At 39.8% G+C, this 18,339-nt stretch overlaps 1 protein-coding gene across 1 annotated transcript in view; it reads left to right on the top strand.

Annotated features, from left to right (window-relative positions):
* The first annotated feature begins 427 nt into the window (after window positions 1-427).
* Window positions 428-18,339, top strand: part of RHOJ (ras homolog family member J) — an 81,141-nt gene continuing 63,229 nt past the window's right edge. Inside the window, exon 1 of the mRNA XM_065872976.1 lies at window positions 428-1,017. Coding sequence (XP_065729048.1) covers window positions 774-1,017 — 244 coding nt within the window. The 5' untranslated portion in view covers window positions 428-773. The remainder of the gene's footprint in view (window positions 1,018-18,339) is intronic.

Genomic DNA, 18,339 nt, shown 5'->3' with positions numbered 1-18,339 from the left:
TCTCACTTAAGTATGTGAAGAACTGTCCAGTTTTAATCTGCAGAGCTTTTAACTGGTGACTCAGTGAGGGATGATGTCATATGTTATCCTACAACGGCTGGTGTGGTTCCCTCTGTTTCTGTGGCCGACAGTACTCCCCAGTTTCCATCCTTTCGTCAGCTTCTTCCCAGCCAGCCCACAGGCAAACAACCTCCCCAGCCGTGGATGAAACAGGAAGTCTGACAGCTTGAGTCTGCAGTGGGACCCCTAGTGTTTTCCCACTCCATGTCCTGGCAGCGTTCCCCAGAAGTACAAACACACACACACAGAGCTCCCATTGTTGCAGCCTTCTCCAGCCCACTGATCCTAATATGGAATGCAGCAGGAAACCCATGATTTCCTGACACTCGGCAAGCTGGAGGAAGCAAGGGGAAAACTCCATTAAAAAGCCCAGCTTTCCTCCATGTTAGATGTGAAGTGGAAAATGGGGAAGATTTAGCGAAATTCCACTGTCTTCAGCCAGGCTTGGTGAACAGGAGAGCAGAGTGAAACCCTCAGGCTGTTGAAATTTCTAGACTCCCAGGAAGCCCCTAGAATTGGGTGAAAAATGAGGATTCATAACTCAAACTGATGGGGGCAAGGGACAGATGCTTTTAATCATTCTCCCCAGTGTGTGTTACCTTTCTTGACCAGTATGGTAAGCAAGAGGGCACATGCCAGCCGCCTCGGACAATTCTGCATGATCCGAGTTCCCCAAAGTAAGACAGAGTGACCTCAAGCCTGCGGCTCGCTTCATGGGCTTTGGGAGAAGCAGGAGAAGCAACGGCAGCGGCACAGTCACAGCAGCTGGAGCCGTGAGAATGAACTGCCAGGAGGGAAATGACAGCAGCTGCGGCTGCGGTGGCCGCGAGGAGAAGAAGATGCTGAAGTGCGTGGTGGTAGGGGACGGCGCCGTGGGGAAGACCTGCCTGCTCATGAGCTACGCCAACGACGCCTTCCCCGAGGAGTACGTGCCCACTGTGTTTGACCACTATGCAGGTAAGAAAAGCAGAAAACCTACCCCTGCATACGAGGTGAAGGAGGCGGGAGACGACAGCCCAGCTTCAGAGGGGCCTGGCTTATCTCTAATGTCAGTGCTGGGTCTGGGCCTGCCAGGAGCCAGGTATCTGGGCATAGCAGACGACCAAGGTCTTTGCTGTTGTTAGGACAACTTGTATATCAATGTTATGGTAACACTTTTTTCCAGTTAAACCAAACGAATAACACTGGGGAAATACCCTGAACTGTCCTCTAAGCTTTGCGGCTAGGGATTTTACTTAACATTTGCCTGAAGATTCATCAACTTTCTTTAATGTGAACTTTTTAAAAGGTAGAGTAATTGCATCACAGTTCTTTAAAAAACAACAACGACACTAACCACACAACTGGTGAAAGAAGTGTTCTTGCCACTTCTCATATATTCACCACATGCCATTTATAAAGGAAATGCTGAGATTAGTAACATTAGAACATTCGTTTTTCTATAATAATTGGTGCTGTCCTAATGTACTTTCATTTTCCTGTGGAGGTAGATTGAAGGAAAAGTACTGAAAGATTTTAAATATCTCCTAGGCAATCTGTATCTTGAATTAAAAGAGAAATTTTTAATCAATATGTTTTAAAGGTAAAAATAAAAATAAAATTTTACTTATTTCAACATATGTCCCCAAAGCACGAAATATGGCATAAAATACTTTAAGATCTGACAGTTAAGATACTGTAGTCACAACTTAATTCTTTCAGGTATATTTTTTCGAGTGTTCTGAAGTTTTTTGTGTGATAGCTTATTTAAATTTTTCCATTTTGACTCTTATTTTTTCTCTTAATCTCCAAAACAAATTTTATTAAATTTCTTAAAAGCAAATTCATAAAATGCTTCAGGTTGACAATAGCCTAGATTTTATAACTTTTTGGAATACGATGATCCACTTGCTCACTATGAGATCAGCTTGAGTTACCAGAGATTTGAGATTTTGTGAGAGGAAAATTTCTCTTCTTCACTTTAGCTTTGGGTCCAGAGTAGCGAAGGGGAAATGGCCCACAGGAAACCTGTGGGAGCGTTGGCTTTGCTGTGAGGTCATTTGAAATCCTTTCTGTAGGAAGCAGCTTCTTTTCCACAGCTAAACAATCACCTACGTCTGCTCCTACTACTACACGTACATGATTTATGACACTATTACATAGCAGACAGGGAGAGAACCACAGTGAAAATAGTATCCACTTTCTAGCAGGTTTTTCTATATTTGTAGAAATTAAGAGCGAATTTGAACACTGGCTCTCTTAAGCTTTTCTGTGCCCAGAGAAGAACATTTTAATGAGAACAGAATGAAGAGAAGTACAGGTAGACTTTCATCCTGAGGGGGAAAAAAAAAGTAATTGTAAAATTAGGTCTGCAACTTAAGAAAATTATTGGGATCCTGACCTGTAAACATCTTAGCAAAAGTTATTTATTCTACACCCTCTTTCTGCCAGGATAGGGAACTGGCTGGTACCTAATTTCAAAAACTTTTAGATCAAAAATGGAACCCACAATCTACTAAAGGGAGAGGTTTCAAGTGCTTTTAAAAATTACATATCCCATCCCCAACTATTGGGTGAAGCAATTACAGTACAAACAAAGGCTGGACAACCGCTAGATTCCACTAAGATCAATTTGTTTTATGTTTCAGTTGTGTACATACTTGCTGTTATTTGAGCAACAAAGCATCTTAGATTTTGGCTATTCCTTGTTTTAGCTCTCAAGAAATCACAGCAACTGTACTCAAAGCAATACTTTGTACATAGTAGGCATTCCCAAACATTGTTACTTTGATTTATACTTTGTATTTTTTTTAAGTACACAGTCATCTCATGCATTTGTAGTTAGGTTGTAAGGGAAATGAAGGTGTAAGCCACATACATCTAGGAGCGCAATGAAGTGAACATTTCCATTTGTAGAGGGATCTTCTCCATCACGACGACCCTAACTCTTTTTACCACCACGCTCCTCATACATGAACTGATTGAACATAAACCCTTACACAGTCACATGAGAATCTACAGTCAATTGTAAAAGAACTCATGCTCTCTTCTCCACGTGGAGAAATATCCAGTATCCAGTCCCTGGTCCTACTGGCTCATTCTGAAATGACAACCTGCAAATAGTTTACTGAGTCTTTGGAAAATTGCAGTCAAAGAATTTAGAAAAGTTCAAGTCAAAGAGAGCCTATCCCTTGAAGAAGATTTTTCCCTAATAGCTACCCATCCTAGGAAGGTAAAGATATAATAGTAAGGACGGAAATACTTAAGATAGTGAGCTCAAGATAGTGAGCTCTGAAGCTGGACAGCCCAGTTCTAATACTGGCTCTGCCATTACTGTGTGGTCTTCAGCAAGTTGCTCAACTTCTCTGTGCCTCAGTTGTCATGAATTTTTTTAAGGGACAATAGAGGTATTAAGATCATGAGAGCAAAATAAATTAATACATGTAGTTCTTAGAACAGCACCTTACACATGACAAGTACTAGGTAATAGTAGCTATTGTGATTAAGAATAGGGTCTCTTACATACAGAATGAATAAACAACAAGGTCCTACTGTATAGCACAGGGAACTAAATTTGATATCCTGTGATAAACCATAATGGAAAATAATATAAAAAATAATATATAGAGATAGATATGTATAACTGAATCACTTTGCTATATAGCAGAAATTAACACAACATTGTAAATCAACTATACTTCAATTAAAAAAAGAATAGGGTCTCTACAGTGGCACACAGCTATGAAAGGGAATTAAAATGTAATTAAAATATAAAGGCTACAACAAGGAAAAATATAACTACAAGAGTATCTTTCAAACAGAGTAGGGTGTGATAGAGTGTGTGTATTGTCCTGATGATATAGTTATTGTGTTTACTGATAATTGATAAATATTTCTACATGGAGTAATAGTAGTGGGATATTCACTGGAGAGGAAATATTAGTTCTGCATGAGTGATTGTAGAAAAATCAACAACCAACTAGAAAAAAAAAGTTTTGAAGTTTTATAAACCTTGGTTATTTTCCCTCCCTCCTACCTATCAGGATCCAAACGTACATCTGCTCGATGCAGCTTTCCTTGACCCCACAAGGAGAATTCCTTGCTCCATCTCCAGCCCATCCCCAGAAATGTGTTAACATTGCTAGAACGCAACTTGCACCATTGTATAGCAATGTATTTGTCTCCTTATTTCCCCAGTCCCCACTGTACGATAAGCTCCTGAGGGGAAGGGTCATGTCTTGCCAAAACCAGTGTTCAATTCTCAGTCCTCGTCTTACTTGATCTCTTGGAGGCTTTTCTTACGGTTTATACTCTCCTTCCTGAAACACTTTCTTTGCTCCTGGGATGTCACATTCTCCTGGTTTTTATTCCCCTACTGGCAAGTCTCTCTCCATCTCCTCTGCTGCTTTCTCCATCTCTTTCCCTACCACTATACATTGGCATACTTCAGGGTTCAGTCTCTCAGTTCCCTTCTCTATTTATGCTCATGCTCTGGTTGACAGTATCTAGTCTCATGGCTTTAAATGTGATTTATACATTGATGACTCCAAAATGTGTATCTCTACCACAAAAAAAAAAAAAAAAAACTGACCCAGACTCATATATTCAACTGTCCATTTGGATATCTAATAGGCATCTCAAACTTAACCTGTCCAAAACAGAATTTTTTAATTGCCTCAGTCTACACCTCCCCTAGTGTTCCCCATAGAATTATATGACCACTGTCTTCCACCCAGTAGCTCAAAACAAAAACTTTGGTATTATCCTTAACTCCTTTCTTCCTTTGACAATACTTCCCATCCCTCTCCATCCAAACCACTAGTTATTATCCCTTCCTACTACCAATCAGGCCAACATTCAAAATACATCTCAAATCTGATCAGTTCTCACCACCTCCATTGTTTTCACTCTCATCCAAGCCACCACCATTTCTCATCCAAACTACTGTAATCACCTCCCAGCTCCCTGCTTCCAGTCGTATCCCGTACAGTTCAGTTCTTCACACTCGCGACAGAAGGACTATCCACAGCCCAAATCCATCAGTCAAATCCCTTCACCCTGAGGCACCATCATTTATCACAGTCTACAAGGTACTCCATGACTTAGTCCCCATTATCCCTCCAACCTCCTCTCCTAACTCTCTGCTCTGCAGTATTTCTGCTCTCAGCCATCTTCATATTCCTCAAACACACCAAACTCCTTCCTTCCTTGAAGATTTTGCATTTGCTTTTCCCCCAACCTTACCTTATCCCCCCCATCTTCCTCAGCATCAATTGATCACATTGTTTAATGCATTAACACACACATGCATACAGTCACTCTTTAATTTTTCTCCTGCTTCATCTTTCCTCATAAGGTTTAACACTACTTCACATTATATTTATTCGCTTACCATTTTTATCCTACACTGGGATGTAAACCCCATGAGGGCAAGGGCTTTGTCTTGTTCACTGCTCTATCTCCATCTTCTAAAACAGAACTCAACATCTAGTATGCTCTCAATAGATTGTTACTGAATTAATTAATTAATATGTTTGATGCATCTCTGTCCTTCCAGCGCATAGATAATTCCTGGTCCATTAAAACTTTGAGGAATAAATGAACAAGTTGTTGGTCCGACAGATGTCTCTTTAGGAATGAACATATAAAATATTTATTAAATGTATTATATTTTTCAACTAGTTTGCTTGTATTTTAAATAATCATTTTATCTCTACCAGGATCATAATACAGCATAGAATTTTCCTGACCCAACCAGCCAATGTCACATCTATTGAATAATATAAATATACAATGTATAAATTTCATTTGGAAACAGATGGGATGTACTCAAATTCCTCCATTTGCGTTATATTCAAAAGCTTAGCTAAATTTTGAGTGGCTCACTTGTTTATAGTTCTTCATAAAAACGCATGTTCCAGAGTAACCCCAAGTTCAACTATGGGCTAGGTCTAAAATTGGGGGCAGTAGAAGGAAGATAAAAACTGACACTTTTTACAAGTATGCCTGAGAAACATCTCCGGGCACTTCTTCCTACTCCCTTCCAGGGATGACTCAAGATGTCCCAACAACCTTTAGAGATTTCACAGCTTACCATGGAACAACCATCATGTCTTCTCCCATCCTGTCTTCATCTTATCTTTAGCTTTGAGTTTTGTGGCAGACATCTCACTGATAAAGTAGTATCAATTAATGTTTCACACGACATATGACATAAGGATAACACTTCCATTTCTAGTTTAGTTAGATTGCATGTTGAGGTAGGTAGTACCCATGGTTTGTCTGTTTATGTGCATGGCTGTGTAAAATAATCCCATTCAAGTTGAAGCCTTTGCATGACGTACCTCATTCACCATTACCATCATCCTCTGTATAAGAATTGGTCGTGGGCTTCCCTGGTGGCGCAGTGGTTGAGAGTCCACCTGCAGATGCAGGGGACACCAGTTCATGCCCCGGTCTGGGAAGATCCCACATGCCGCGGAGCGGCTAGGCCCATGAGCCATGGCCGCTGGACCTGCACATCCGGAGCCTGTGCTCCGCAACGGGAGAGGCCACAACAGTGAGAGGCCCGCGTAACACACACACACAAAAAAGAATTGGTCGTGTCTATGGCTCCTTTTTCTATGAAAACCACCTGTATTTAAAAACTTAGATAAGTCACTATTTGCAAACCCAGGCTGCCTATGCAGGAAATTAACACAATTTGTGGAAAGGGGGGAAAAAATCTAGTTGCTCTATCAGCTGAGTGAGATGTAAAAGGAGTTGTTTTCACAGAGAGCTGAAAGTCAATTCTAAACTTTTTCCACCTAATTAAATGATGATTAGTCCAATGTAGATTCCGTCATAACCCTAATGACCAGAGCAAGGGGGAAACTATGTCCAATCCACAAGGGAAAAAACAACATAAAATAATAGTGAATAAAAACAAAGCCCCAGGCTTATATAGTGTTATGACATAGTTCTGCCCATTTGGGAATATTTACTCAGGAGTTTCTCTTTTGTTCTTTCTAAAGACACCCGAGAGTCTCTGGAGAATGGATGAGATTCATTTTTGTAAGCCAAAAGAAAACCTAACACACCTCTCATGGGTCTATGAAATAAATCACCAGGTTTTTAACCTTAGGCAAAAATATAAAGGAAGTATGTGAAAGAGGAGAAATGAATGGGCCAGTTGACTTGCTCTGTTCCTTCTAAATGCCATGATGCTCAAAAACCCAATGCCTTGTAGGTATTCAACCCTCCAATATCTCTTTTTGAGGCAGTGTGATGCGCGTCTGATACTTGTTTTGGACTCTTGGAGGCCATATCAAAGGTGCAGTAACAGGAATTGTATAGACAGGTCCTTCCACAGTCTACTGTGATGCCTATGAGCGTGAGCACATTCAGAGGCTCCAGGGGTAGAAATTACGCTCAGAAAGCCAAAGCACACTGCGGAGAGGGAGACTGTGAGCTTCACCTCTTAGGAGGAAGAAAGAATAGAAGAGGGAAAAAGAAAATTAAGTATCTGTGACCAGAGCGACCCAAGAAAAATCATGCTCCCAGGATTAGAAACTACATCTGCAGCTCATAACCCTCCTGCATTCCAGCTTCATCTGGCAACAGACCAAGGCCTGTGACCGATTCAGGCTTCAGTGGACAGACTCCCTGTGACCAAGACTTTTAGTTCCACAAGGCCTGGCTCCTTTCACTGTCCAAGCTAGGAAATCCTTCATAAATTTTACTACCTAACTGCCCAACGATGTTGGGCTTCAGGTAAACAGTACTTTATTTCCAGGATAACGTTTTCAGAATCTGCCATCACTACCTCTTCTTTTGGGGCAAACAGCAAAGTTGGCTCAGAGATGGCTCAGTACATTGGACATCTTTGTTTTGGGATCTAGTCGGCCTGTTCTACAAAGGCAACATGAAGGTGGGCAACTAACATAAGGCAACTAACGTAAAGGACAGGTAGGAAAACTCAACAGAAATGATCTCCCTCACCAATCCTGAGCACAAAATCACAAGGATCGACAGAGGCCCTACCCTCTGTGTAAGGACACAGGTCCTGATAAGGCTGAAAATGTACTTTCCCATAAACAAAAACCCATGCCACCCCTTGGGTGTGTTAGCAGAATCCAAACAGTTAATTTTCCAGGTATAACTCAGTCAGGATTAATTCCACCGTGAATTCAAAAGGGAATTCACCCACTGTGAATCATAGAGTGGCCTGGGATCGTTCCTGAATACTCTGAAGTCCACCAGCTTTTTGGATATGCTTAATTTTCACAAGGCAAAAGGACCTGATTCATGTGTATTCATTTAGCATTTTGTAATGGTTCACAATACAGCTTTTATTTATGAAGTCCTTCATTTGCAGTCTCAGTGTGAATTTCATTACGGCCACATGTGATCCTACAAGCAGTGTGGTAGTATTTAATGACGAAACTCAAACACCACTAGAATATGTACTGACAACAATCACAGTAGCTATACAAAGTTCTTGCTATGAGCATATTTGAGATATTTTCATACATCGATTCATTGCCTCCTCACAATGACTATGAGGTGTTATTATTTTCCTAATTTTGACTGATGAGGAAACCAAGTTGCAAAGTTATTAACCAATTTGCCCAAGGTTAAATAACCTGTAATGGAGTAAGTAGAGGCCACAAAACAGTAAATAAATAATGTAAGCAGTGTGTAGGTTTATAGCTAATAAATTAATCAAAAAGCCACCGTTAGTTAGGGCAGGGGTCCCCAACCTCCGGGCCACGGACCAGTACCGGTCCGAGGCCTATTAGGAACCAGCCCACACAGCAAGAGCAGGAAAGCAAGCAAAGCTTCATCAGTACTTACAGCCGCACCCCACGGCTCATGTTACCGCCTGAGCTCTGCCTCCTGTCAGCATTATGGTGAGTTGTATAAGTATTTCATTATATATTACAACGTAATAATAATAGAAATAAAGTACACAATAAATGTAATGAGCATGAATCATCCTGAAAGCATCCCCCACCCTGGTCCGTGGAAAAATTGTCTTCCACGAAACCAGTCCCCAGTGCCAAAAAGGTTGGGGACCACTGAGTTAGGGTATGCTAACCTGCTATAACAAACAGGCCTAAACATGTAAGGGATTAACACCACGACAGGACGTTCCTTGCTAATTTATGTTCCTGAACATGTATTCAAGTCAGTGGGGCTGCTTTCCTCCATTTAGTCATTTAGGGACCCAGGTTCTTTGCATCTTGTGACACTGCCATCCCTTAAGATCTCATAGTTGTCCGCATCCAACCAGACTAATGAGAAAGAGTGTGGAGAAACCTGAATGGAAAGTTTTATGGGCCAGGCCTGGAAGTGACGGACATCATTTCCAGTCAAACTTCAGAGGAGATAACTTAGTCACGAGGCCACACCTTGGTCTAAGGGAAGCTGGGAAATAAAAGCACCTACATGCCCAGAAGAGGGAAGGACAGATTTTAATGGAAACTAACCATCTCTGTTTGTGTCAGACTCTGTAGTCACCAAATATCCCTACACACTTTTTCCCACATGTAAAACAAACTTTTTTCCCAAGAGGGACCACCCAGAGCCCCAGTCTTTCACTGAAACAGGTTAAAGTTCAGCCATGCAGGTGATGCCTGGTCCTTTCCACTTGATGGAGACATGGCTCCTTGTGGTCCAGTAGAAGACTCATTATCTCCTCCATATATACAATCACCCCTTAGACAATGATAGAACAGGGATGGGATAACCAAAATATCTAAACCCCCTTTCAGAAAAGTAAAGAATAGGAGAGACATAGCAATAACAGAATCCTGAGGGCAAATGTTAGAAAGACTTCCTGCCCTAGCAGTGGGGGAAGTTTCTTGAATTGACCCTTATGCTGTTCTCTGGGAGGAATTTCTTCGTCCATTATTCTCAACTTCCCCTGGCTTGGGTCTCTGGGGAGTTCTTCTTCCTCATCCATTTTCCTCCGTGACACACATCTGAATCAGGCCTCAGGGACTCTGCCTTTCTCAGGAGCTGCACAAATTTCATAGCCTTCTTCTGGCTTGTCCAGTCTCGAGACTCAAGTGTTGTTTTATAGTCAGAAGACTATTTAGTCCAAGCTTGGGGTTTCTTTGGAAATACAATTCTCTCAAAAATTTATTAGGCTTCTGGTAAGTTCCATGTACCAGTAGCCACATCCAAGGCCAAAGAATGTCTTTCCTATACATGCTTCTTAAAAATACTTTATTTGTCTGCTTCATCCAGCCAATGCCTTTTGCTCTCAAATTAACAATAGCTACGTAGAGGCTGTATGAAGCAAAAGACTTAAATGGGAAGGGGACACCCTGGCTCTTCTCTTTGACACAGAGCTGATTCCCTGTTTTAACAGAGAAATGGACATTTGTTGCTCAGATCCTTATTTAACTGTGTCTTCTTTGGGGAAATCCAAAAATAATCAATTTTCCAACTATTAATTAAGGACATTAATATTCGTGTTCTATCAATCTCTGCTTAAACACAACCAATTCAACTCTTTTCTTTCTTGTAACACCTAGTTAAACACAGTAACAATTAATATACTCTAATATTCTGACTTTTCCCAATCTTTTCTTTGAGCATAATAGACTCAGTAAGAACTAGGTTTACCTTCCAGGTTTCACAGACAATAGTTTTACAAATGTTTTGCCATGGTATAATGTGGATCTTCATCTTTCTAGTCTGTTCTGTTTTTTTACTACCTGCCACTTAACAGTTAAGCTAACAGCACACTTTTTTTGGCATTTTGTAATGATGGCACCATGCTAGATAAGTTAGGATGCTAGAACAAATAGCCTCAAATATATAATGATTCAAACTGTTAGAATTTTTTTTTTTTGCTCAGAGAACAGACTTGGGCAAGTGTTCAGGTCGGTGAGGTGATACTACTCCATGTAATCATCCAAGGATCTACTTTTTTCCATCTTGTGACTCTGCTGTTGGGTAGGACTTTGAGGGCTCTAGACAGGAGCACTAGACAGGAGAAGATGAGAGGATACGGAGGGCAAGGAGTAGTGGTCCGGGCCAGGTCCACAAGTGTCAGGCATGAGTTCTCTTCACATTTCTTTGGAGAGAAGTTAAACCCTAGGCCATACATTATTGTAAGAGAGGTTAGCTATATTCCCAAAGACAGCATGAACAGATTTTAAAGGACTCTTAGTAATCATCATCACACTCACTAAGTCAAACTTTCTTACATCAAATACAATAGACTCATAAACAATGTAAATTGCCCTACATACCATATTTAATTAGACATTTATTCAACTACAAATGATATACTTATATTTCCCAAATTTGCCTGGTCATCAGATAAACCTGCTTGTCAAAAATGCGGATTCTGTAAATTGGTGCAGCCACTATGGAAAACAGTATGGAGGTTCTTTAAAAAACTAAATATAGAGCTACCATATGATCCAGCAATCCCACTCATAGGCATATATCTGGAAAAGATGAAAACACTAATTCAAAAAGACACATACACTCCAATGTTTATAGCAGCACTATTTATGATAGCCAAAACATGGGAACCACCCAAACGCCGATCAACAGATGATTGGTTTAAAAATATGTAATATATATATATATAGAGAGAGAGAGAGAGAATGAGAGAGAGAATAGAATATTACTCAGCCATAAAAAAGAATGAAATATTGTCATTAGCAGCAAAATGGATGGACCTAGAGAATAACATACTAAATGAAGTAAGACAGACAAAGACAAATATTATATGATATCACTTATGTAGGGAATCTAAAATATGATACAAATGAATCTATACACAAAATAGGAATAGACTCACAGACATAGAAAACAAACATATGGTTACCAAAGGGGAAAGGCAGTGGGGGAGGGATAAATTAGAAGTATGGGATTAACAGACATATACTACTATACATAAAATACATAAGCAACAAGAATTTACTGTATAACACAGGGAATAATATTCAAGATCTTGTAATAACATATAATGGAAAATAATCTGAATATACATATATGTATAAAAAATCTGAATATATTATAATCTGTATAAATATCTGGGTATATTCCACGATATTTCGACTTTAAAAAGGAAAACTATACTTCAATTTAAAAAAGGAAAAAGTGCAGATTCTTTGGTCCACCCCAGAGCTTCTATACCAGACCCCCTAAGAGAAAAAGCTGTAAATATACATTTCAACAGGCATCCTAGGCATTTCTTATTAGGTGGACCTATGAAATGACCATTTTGCAGTTCAAAACCATTTGGATATCATAAGTTCATATAGTTCAATCTAATGTAATTTAGAAAGTTCAGAAAACCCTTCTTTATGCTATCAAGATGCCTAGAAATTAAGAAGAACAATTCTATAACCAACCATCAATCAGTAAAAAGCAAGTTAAAAATAGGTATGTGTATATATAATTCCTTGACCTGGTAGTTTCTAACAGGAGAAATTGTTTAAGACAGAAGAGGCCTTTAGAGCCTCTCAGAAACAGCTAGTAAATTCATAAATGAGAAACCAGAGTGCTTTTTAAAAAGATCTGTGCCCATGGCTGGGACATAGAGAGACCCTGGAAGAAAGGAAATCCACAAGTCTGAGAATCAGGAAATGTTGGGAGAAGGCTGGTGCCTTGGAGGGAAGGGAAAAGCCTCGGAGACTAAGAACAGGGAAGAACGGGAGTTGTAAAACAGAGTGGAAAGAAGATTAATTAGGCAAACTTGGGTGCACCAAGCACCAGCAGATGGGAGCAAAGCCTCAGGCATGATCGGCAAAGCTGCACAGCGTTAATCGCTGTTCACTGAGCCTGCTGCCAGCAAAACGATAATCAACATGACTGTGAGACCTTCGGAGGGGTCACTGAGGAAAACTTAGAAAACACCTACTCTCATGGGAAGAAATCAAGGAGTCTTAAAAAATAAGAAAGAGCCTGGGATCCTTGGGGTGGTTGTGGTACAGCTCTGTCCTGGATGCTGTTCTTGCTCTACCATATCCACCCAGCCCTATGATTGTGAAATGAACGTAAACATCTGTTTCCCCTCTGCAGATCTTTCTGTGCTTCTTCACACTTTGACCTTGACATTTGGAGAAAAGGAGGAAAAAAAAAACAAAAATGGAAAGTTGCCTAAAATTCTATTCTCAGAGTCCAAAAAAGCTTCTACTTAGGCTAGAATCTGGTTCCTGAAAGAGATAGGACATAAATTCTGGGAGAGGCAGAAATGTTGTAACTGGGATTTAGGCACCCTTATCTGGACAACCAATTGACCAGCACTCCCGCTAGTGGGGACCAGGCCTTTGGAGTCTCTCAAGCTGTTTTAATACAGATTAGTCAGTCAGGCCTCAGAATGTGATTCAATTTACCAACAAGAGAGAAACAATTCCCTGTGTGGTCTGAGCAGAATGTATCATAATGAAAAACTTGCTTCCTGGTCCTTTTGGAGTAATGTTTATAGTTTATTAATAAAATAGTAAGTAACTAATATTAATTAGCTAAGTATTTAATACGTACCAAGCCCTGTGTTACTTTGCTATCTTCTCTGAGCCTCATATTATCTCTGGTGGTAGGTATCTTCATTTAACAGGAGAGAAAATTGGAAGTCAGAGAAGTAACCAGTCCAATGTCACAGGACGAGGAAGTGACAGAATTGGGATTAAAATCTGTCAGCTCAAATGTTACCTCTTCAGGAGGCCAAACCAAACCACCCTGATTAAATTGACCACCCTTTCAAAACCTGTTTGTTTTCTCTATAGTTATTATCCGATCTGTTTATTCACTTGTCCACTGCTTGCCTCACTCTAGAATGTACAGTTCATGAAGGCAAGTTTCTTTCTGTTTCATTTATTCTTATGTCTCCAACGCCTGGAATTAGCCTACAACACAACAGACACCCAGAAATGTCTATTGAATGACTGAGTGAATGAATCACATCCAAGAGTCCCACAGTTTTAACCACTGCTCTACACTGAAGTTAGTACCCCATGTAAACAGTCAGGATAATTTTCTATGTTGAAATTTGATCCTCCAACATCCTAAAAGTATATGTCCTAAGCATCAGGAGCATACATTCAAAAATAGTGTATTGGCTTTGTTTAAAAGTTGTAAAACAATTTTATTCTTCTAGGAAAAAAAATTTCAAAAGCTTTTGCTTCCAGCCAAATTTCAAACTTCTGAGTTGAGTGATTTCACTACGTAAAAATTGTTTTCCTAATTATACTAAGGATCTGTTTTATCTGTTTTTTGGATGCTATATCCTAGAGGCAAAAAGAAAAATTTAATTCCCTAAAGTATGTACCGTATAACTTTTTTTTCAAGTAACTAGATTAATAATGAGGAAAACAATAAGTCAATAATCTCCTTAATGTATGCCAGGTGCAAACTTTCTAAAAATTGTGAATGAGGTTTGTAAAATGCAACCATTCATTTGCTAGAAAGCATACTAATTTTCAGCCAGTAAGAAATGTAGTGAACATATATATAAATAAGTGGGCACTTTACCCCTGTTATAAGAGGAGTTATTAGGAGAAAAGTGGCTGTGCTCCCTCTCCTCAAGCCTCCTCTCTGTTCATATTGGATAAGTTTGCACTGTGAGCCTTAAGAGCTTCTTTCCTCCACTAAAATGAATTTCATATGACATTTACAATAGTTCAGGCTGGTAAATAAGAGCTTTAAGAATTTTCAATAGTAAACATGTTTTTAACCAAACTTTTCACAAGAGACAGAGAGTGAATGTTAAATCTTAAGTGTCAATATTAGGCATAAACTTTGCTGTAGAGGTTGTACTCTGTTTATTTCGTTCACTTACCCTCCTGATAACTCTCCCCACCAAGTCCTTCCCTTTAGATAAACTGAACCTTTCAGGCTGTAGATAAAAGCCATTTCCTCTCAAGTTAGCAAAGATGGAGAAATCCTCGTTGTCATCCTCAGAATAATGGCTTTTAACCTATTTGAAAACTAAGGAAATTTTCATCCCTATCATCCTCAGACAATATACCCAGATCTTTCCAACTCCCTTCATAGATATTTGACCTATTCTTTCACCATTTTTAATGGGCAACTTCTCATGAATTCCTTTCAACTTTCATTTCAGATCTGTGGGCAGCACACAGTAAGTAGCTTTTGTAATTTTTTGGTAGTAATGGATATCTCGTCAACATGGTTAAGTGCAGTCCTAACAGGATGTAGAAATCTAGACTAAATAATCTTTTTGATCACCTCTGTCTTTGTTTTCTTTGTTTGTTTTTGTTTTTGTTTTTGTTTTTGCGGTACACAAGCCTCTCACTGCTGTGGCCTCTCCCGTTGCGGAGCACAGGCTCCGGATGCGCAGGCTCAGCGGCCATGGCTCACTGGCCCAGCCGCTCCGCGGCATGTGGGATCCTCCCGGACCGGGGCACTGACCCGCGTCCCCTGCATCGGCAGGCGGACTCTCAACCACTGCGCCACCAGGGAAGCCCTGTTTTTGTTTTATTTTTTTATTTGCTTGTTTTGTTTTTTTTTTTTTTTCTATTTTTTGGCCTCACTGCAAGGCATGCAGGATCTTAGTTCCCGAAATGGGGATTGAGCCGGCACCCCCTGCAGTGGAAGCGAGGTGTCTTTACCACTAGACCGCCAGGGAAGTCCCTATTTTTGTTTGTCTGGGGTTTTTTTCCTTGTTATTAGGGAAATAATGTGTCCTTCGGTTGACACATTCTTTGGTATTGTAGGAGACATTTTTGTCCCTGTGGACCATAGATCACTGTATTTTAGAGCACTGGATACTCTATCATTGTAACAGATATGTTACTCTTACTAGGATTTAGTATGTAGTATATTACAAATCATCCTGAGGCATTTTTAGGCTTCATTCACTTTCTACCAGTGAACACATTAAAAGCTTTTTTAGGGTAGTGTACATCAGACAAACATCCTATTTAACAACCTCAGCAATTACCACAGATTTAACTCCAGTTTCACAAAAGACATTCTGTCCCAGGGTAATCTAGATTTTTCTGGACACAGGAAGAAATCTTAAGCTCTGAGCTACAAACAAACCCTGAAGTACCTACAAGAGATCATGAGTTAATTTGGACCCTACCACATCATCAATTAATCTTACTTCACATTGTGTTTATTTATATATGTGGGTCCTCAAGTGATTTCCAAAATTTCTACTGATATCCAAGTGTGGGAATTTATGATGGTGGGGAAGGACTGAAAGGGGGTTGGGAATTAGATTAATAGATGCATAGCTTTCAATGCATCCACACAACATTTGGAAAAACACATTTTATTTGTGTTCAATGTCACAAGGAGCTGCTAAACCCATCATTGTTTTCTTATCTGATATCACTGCTTCAGCTTCCCTATCTTTTACCATGTCACCAACAGTTTAGAAGCCTGTTCCCGTGAAATGAGGAAGAGAAGTTCTATTCCACTGACAGAGACACTTAGCTCTACTTTTACAGCCAACATCTGGTTACTCCCACAAACCCTGAAAATCACTCAAAGCCTAGAGAAAAAGAGCACCAGGTGAAGCATTTTGAAGATGAGAAGGATCAACCCACAGAATGATCCATTTGTCCATTAAAAATTGTTAGCATTATTCTATTTCTTTGTAAATGGGCATCAACAACCTTTGAACAAAGTAACTGAAAATGGTGACTTTAGAGGACTTAATGCACATTTTATTTCTTTTCATGGTTCTTAAAAATCAATAATCGTCTATCGAAAGATATATGACATACTCAAAAAAGAGCCTCGTAGAGATTGTTTTTGTTCTTATTTAGTCTCTTCATAGTCTCCTACTTTTTCTTAAAAGACCCTAAACTTTCTTTGGTATGTGCATTAGAAGTTTTTCCTCCCCTTCTGAAGTACCTCCATCTGGTGACTTCTACAGGAAAGGGAATGTACATCTTCTAAGAGAAAGGCAGTGGTATATTAACTTGACAAGCAGCTCCTGATAAGCCAAACTTCATGCTAATACTATTTAAATTTTATCCTTTATTAAGGAAAAAATACTTAAGAAATATTTAAATGGTATATGTGATCATTATAGAAATTCAGTTATGGAAATTACACCCTGATGCAAAAGGAACGAGGAAGACCTGTGTATTTCTTCCTTGGTGAATTAATCGGTGATTCAGAAGGAATAATGCCAAGTCTACCCCTGAGCAATGTCTGAAATCTATGGAAAGAGAAAATAAAGTAAAATTTTTCTCTGTGATTCTTCAATGACAAGGTTCTTTCAGCCCCAAATCCTTGGTAATTTTTCCACTAGGGTCCATTAGGATCCTTTCTACAGTGATCTTGCTCTATTAATCTCCAAGTTTCTCCTTTTTTTTCTCATTTTAATATCAAGTCACAGAGACAAAAAGATTCTTGTATTCTAGGGATGAAGACTAGCACAGGAAACTCCTATTCCCTGGAATGCCTGACTAGGTAACTCCACCTCACTCCCCAAGAGAGGTGCTGTTTGCAAACAGGACCCGCCGGGAGTCCTGTTCCGTTAGATCAGAGTGGGCCCATAGCATGAGACAGCTGGATGATCTTAGCAAAGATCCAAAGGTTCTTGAATTATAGAAGATTGTGGTTTTAACTTGACTTCCCAAATGCCTTCTTCCTTTATACACATTATGGCTCAATGGCTAAAGCTGTAGAAATTCAAACAGCAGAACTAGAATTTTGTACTAAAGAATCTGGCATTATGCCCTATCTCTAAATATTTATATTGTTGTGCTTAGTCTCTTGAGGCAATGAGATCCCCAAAGCTTTCCTACTCCCCCTCCTCTGTTGTCTCTCAGCTGTGTGAATACCTCCCATAAAATAGCTGCTTTTCACTGTTTACAATAGCCAAGAAATGGAAGCAACCTATATGTCCATCGACAGATGAATGGATAAAGAAGATATGGTACAGGGCTTCCCTGGTGGCGCAGTGGTTGAGAGTCCGCCTGCCGATGCAGGGGACGCAGGTTCGTGCCCCAGTCCGGGAAGATCCCACATGCCGCGGAGTGGCTGGGCCCGTGAGCCATGGCCGCTGAGCCTGCGCGTCCGGAGCCTGTGCTCCACAATGGGAGAGGCCACAGCAGTGAGAGGCCCGCGTACCACAAAAAAAAAAAAAGATATGGAATAGTACTCAGCCATAAAAAAAGAATGAAATAATGCCATTTGCAGCAACATGGATGGACCTAGAGATTATCATATTAAGTGAAGTCACAGAGAGAAAGATACCAATGATATCACTTATATGTGGAATCTTAAAAAAAATGATACAAATGAATTTATTTACAAAGCAGAATTAGACTCACAGACACAGAAAACAAATTTATGGTTACCGAAGGG

Source organism: Phocoena phocoena, chromosome 2 (assembly GCF_963924675.1).
Source record: "Phocoena phocoena chromosome 2, mPhoPho1.1, whole genome shotgun sequence".
In the NCBI taxonomy this organism is placed as follows: domain Eukaryota; kingdom Metazoa; phylum Chordata; class Mammalia; order Artiodactyla; family Phocoenidae; genus Phocoena; species Phocoena phocoena.
The sequence above is the reverse complement of the archived record's forward strand: the minus strand, read 5'-3'. Positions and strand labels throughout refer to the sequence as shown.